This window comes from Cynocephalus volans, chromosome 6, assembly GCF_027409185.1.
Source record: "Cynocephalus volans isolate mCynVol1 chromosome 6, mCynVol1.pri, whole genome shotgun sequence".
NCBI lineage: Eukaryota > Metazoa > Chordata > Mammalia > Dermoptera > Cynocephalidae > Cynocephalus > Cynocephalus volans.
In genome coordinates this window covers 40,849,364-40,854,363 of record NC_084465.1, presented here as the reverse complement: position 1 = coordinate 40,854,363, position 5,000 = coordinate 40,849,364, and the positions used below count along the sequence as shown (strand labels likewise).

The 5,000-nt window shown below is 31.9% G+C and overlaps 1 protein-coding gene across 1 annotated transcript in view; it reads left to right on the top strand.

The window, feature by feature from the left end:
• The window catches only part of FOXP2 (forkhead box P2), a 256,065-nt gene that overhangs the window by 191,520 nt on the left and 59,545 nt on the right, over nucleotides 1-5,000 (top strand). The window contains exon 5 of the mRNA XM_063100811.1: nucleotides 4,155-4,292. Within this exon, the coding sequence (XP_062956881.1) occupies nucleotides 4,155-4,292 (138 nt within the window). The remainder of the gene's footprint in view (nucleotides 1-4,154; nucleotides 4,293-5,000) is intronic.

Sequence of the window (5,000 nt, the reverse complement as noted above, 5' to 3'; positions counted from 1 at the left end):
ATTTTCTTTTAAGTACCAAGGCAAGGAATTCAGATCTTCCTTTGTCTTCAAATTTTAAGCAACAAGTAAAGGGATATTGTGAACCAGTAGTTGGCAAACCCTGTTAGACCAGAAAATGTTTTTCATTGCAAATCTCATCCACAGGTTGTGACTGCTTTTTCCAATTCACATTTAGGGAAGAAAGAATTGGATTAACACTATGCTAAGAACCTTTTCAATCACCCACACATAATTGGGATGTTTAATTAAATGACATACTTAATATGCAAACTGAGCACATTTAGAAATGCTCCAACTAAACTAGATTGTAAAAAGACAGTGTGCTTATGTGAAACAAAAATTTTGGCCCATTTCCATAACTCTTACAATAACTCTTTAGATTCATTTGAAGAGGGGCATGATCTTTGCATTGTCCCTTAATTACTTTTCTGACCCCTTTAATGAGGTATACTTAGAATTTTAGATAAACACGTTTATAATATATATTTTTAGAACCTAAAGTCATCACCTACCTTTCCTACGATAATATGTAAATATTTTTTACTTCTTCTGTTTGACTCATTTCAAGACAGTTTCAGAATTTATCGTCTCTCATTTCAGAATGTATAACCCTTTTTTTTATGTCTAATTACCCAGTACTTCTTGATGCACAGAGCAACACATCAGGATTGTGCTTAATTCATCTAATGAGAAAGTAAATAAGGGTAAATAGAAAACCTTGTTAGTTACGTTACTATGGGGAATTTTAGACCTGTCAGTATAGTAAATACCAAGAGAGAACAAAAGAAATCTTCCAATGAAAGTTGACTCTATTTCCTTCCTCAATCCTTAAAGATTTTAAATAATACTGTAGTGTTCCCTAGAACACTCATTCAAAACCAGCTATTCCTTCTGATTTCATCTGATGGTAGACACACCAGACTTTTATTTGCCTTCTCGCCAGAATATGAGGTAATTTCTCTCTCCCCTTCTCTGCCACACATCTATATTGTGATCCCTCAGAATATCTGTGTAAATTAAATTATATATCTAGTGAGAAATATTTCCTTAAGTTTAACAATACACTTGCTAAGGTGTTTGTATTTCAGAAAGTTATTCATAGATTTTTAAAATCAGATGCTGATTTTGTCTGCTTAAATATTGATAGGTAGTATAATCTCTACAGTAGTTTATGTATACTCAGTTCTTTTTTATCCATTTTTGTCAATGAATTCCTAGAGTAGCTTGTAGTAGCAAAGAAATACAATGGGACAGTAACAAAAGTGATGAAGGAGGGATAAAGGAAATGTGTCACTTAAAATGAGCCATTTAGAAACGGCAAAGTTCTGCATTTTGAAAATTATTAATTTCTGAATGAGGCAAGTGGAATAGTCCATGTATAATATATAAATGACATTTGTTGTGGGAAAAGCGAATTTTTATTTATTAAAATAATTTAAATCTTTAGTAGCCTCAAATGTTTTATTTTTAATGAGCTTATGTATACAGATTTACAGACAATTGTCTTGGCTTATTTGTAATGTTACAAATCTCTCGGAAGTGTACCTATACCTTCCAACCTAAATAATTAATTTTAATTTGTGTTTTTTTGTACATATCTTCGGGATGTAGAATTAGATGTGTGTTGGTTGGCTTATCTTTCCACATATTTTTACGTCTGTATATTGTCAGTTTTAGATTCCTGTTTCCTAGAGGGTAAGCCAGAATCTGCTTAAAATTTGCAAAAATCACATACATTGAGAACTTAATTCATATGATTTTAGGGTGACAATGATGTGATGGCTATATTTCTCATAACTATTAATTTTAAGGCACTCACAAACCACTTTGAGTAAACTTTTATTTAACCTACATAGTAAAAGAACTAATGAGCTCTAAAATCATCAAGGTACAAAAATCGCTTAAATTTACTCATCACCAAATGGCAATAAACCATACATACATATTGTATATAGAGGCTGAAATACGACTGTAAATTTGCAGGCTATTACCCGATGCCTCCATTCATAGAACTTTCTCTATAAAGTTCATTTGTAATCATTATACAGGACGTACTTTTACTTGTAGATATAGAGATAATTAAGTGAAAACACACCATATGCTGAAAAGTGACAAGGGGATCTTAGGTGAGTGAAGTGTGACAAGCTTGTCATCATATGATTGACTTTATAGAAGGTGTATATCTTTATGTATATATCCATATGCATATATGTGATATGTATATCTGTCTATCATCTATACATCTATCTGGATTGGCAGCCTTTTTAAAGTTTAACATGTCTGTTTTTCTCTGTCCCTTCATTTCAGTTTGATTCCTTGTTATTTGGAGACATTATGAGGTAAATGCTTGTTGGAAGAAAAGGCATTTTTGTTCATAGATAATTTTTTTTCCAAACTGCTTGTTCCAACTATTCGGTTTGTTTATCAAAGGACAAGCAATTAAGTAAACTGACAATTTTTTAAGCAACCAAACATTGGACAACCCATTGGATCAATTAATTTTACAGCATACATTTCAGAATGCTTTTTATTATGATAGATTTAAATACACTAAACTGAAGTAATGTCAATATGTTCTAAAATAATCCAGAAATATTTTTGAAAATCACTGAATTCCGTTCCATCATATGTGGTTCTTTTTCTATGTGTTACAAAATTAAATCTAATTAATCCTTACTTCAAGATGTCAACATGGGAAAAGACACAGCTAGTTTTTGGTATTAAATATGAAGTTTTTTTTTCTTTTAGAGAGAGAGAGAGAGAAAGAGGAATTTTAATCCATCCTGGATTTCTTTCCTTCTCACCTCTTTTTCATTATTAATTTCTCCTTTCTTTATAGCATAAACTACCAGACTGGAAAAGTTTGAACTACATTTAAAAATGAATGTTAAAATAATTTTCAAGCCATGTTTATTAATCTATTTCTTTTTTCAAAGACTCATTGTCCCATAAATTTGTTCTAAAGCAGGATTTATATAAATATTTGCTTTTATTTACAGTAATAGTGAATTGCTTTTTCTAAGAAAGAAAGTGATTGCTTTTTCAAAAGTTGCAGACTTGGCCAGTTAACAAGTTGTTTGATTACCTGCTGGTTGGTACAAGCAATGCCTTCAAACAGTGCAACTGCCACCAAACTGAGCACAGAGCTCAGGCCTCTGCACAGGTTCTCTTGTTCTCCTCTTGCCATCCTTTTCCTGTCTTGCCACATCTTTTCTCTCTTTCTCTAGGGCTTTCTCCCCTGTGGCTTTTCCTTACTCTGTATTTTCCTTCCTTCCTTCTTTTTCCTCTGTATCTTTCTCTCCTTATTTTCTTTTTGCCTCTTTCATTCTTAGAAACTTGAAAAGAAAGGAATAGGTGGAAATAAAGTTTTAAGCAAAAAAAATTTTTTTGGTTTAATGAATGACCTTTGAATAATCTTCAGATCTCTGGACTTAATGGCATAAGTTTAGCTGCTTGGAATAAGAAAATTTTTACAGAAGAAGCTGGAATACTAGGCTTATAATTATTTCTTTCTGAGGACTTATCTATGTAGCTATTTTTCTGAATATATACACATATATGTATATATATCTCCTGTATGAGTTACTGCATGTGCTCATGTAGCAGTATGTATTACTATATTTTCTAGTATTATATACATTACATACTTATAGAAAATTTTGAAATGGTGATTGTGTTTTATAAGTATATTCTACACATATGCTTTTTACTAGTTTAGATAACATATTTATATGCATTTATTTTAAGTTGTTTATTCTTTATAATTTTAATCACACCTTTAAACCATTTCAAAAAGCTATTCACTTATAGCACTGCAACATTGATTAAATTATTAGTTATGAAGTTTTGAGAGTACTGCTATGTAATTGTTTATTTTTGACTATACTAGCCTAAGCTCAAACATCTTAGGTTTATATATTACAAGTGTAAAACATGAAGTTGGAGTCTGATGAAATCTGATGCCTATGGACAGCTAGTGTCTAAGTACTGTGCTACTTTAATATTATTATTAATAGTTATGTAATATAAGAAATATTATATAAAAATTATTGACTATCAAATGCTGAAGAATTTATGAAAAGTGACATACAACTGTGAGTGGGTTAGCAGACATTCAGTTGTGACCACCCATTCTCTTTCTTTCTCTATGCAAGGTGCCTGTGTCAGTGGCCATGATGACTCCCCAGGTGATCACCCCTCAGCAAATGCAGCAGATCCTTCAGCAGCAAGTCCTGTCTCCTCAGCAGCTCCAAGCCCTTCTCCAGCAGCAGCAGGCAGTCATGCTGCAGCAGGTAATGTGGGTTACCTGCTTTGGTGTTCTAGCATGGCTCAGAAGATATGCATCCATGGGGACAGTGCAGTGGGCATATTTGATAATTCAATCTGCATTTGAAGGGACAATCTAGCAGCATGCTAGAACATCAGCATAACATTTTAATTGCAGAATTGTGTAAGAAAATTTAGCGTTTTTAGTCTTTTTAAATTCATTAGAGTCTAGAGTAAGAGCAGAGATGTGTAATTTGAAAATGGAATAAATCAATATTTAAATATTCAAATGCTTAGGTGCATTTGATTTGTAGATTTGTCAACAAAAGTGCAAAGATTCTTATCAGTTAATTGTTGCTTTTAGAACTCCTGACACTTTAGCATTCCTTTTAGTTCACATAAGTACGAAATTTGAATTGCCCACTCTTAAAATGGAGAAAGAAACAACCCTAATTTTCCTGTCCAAGATGCACTTATTGTTTAGGAAGAGAAGAATCTACTTATAATAAAGTTAGGCAGCTAAGCCACAAATTTATGAAATTTATCTTTTGAAATAACAAAAATAGTGTTCCTAATGTGTACCTTATTAGAGTCTCGAGTATAAACAAAATGGACTTGATATTAATACTTACATATCACAGAAAAAATAATGTGGCTTTATCTGAACTTTTATATATTTAATTACTTTGCTATCTTTCATGATGATGACTACAGACCAGTTACTTGTATTTCTA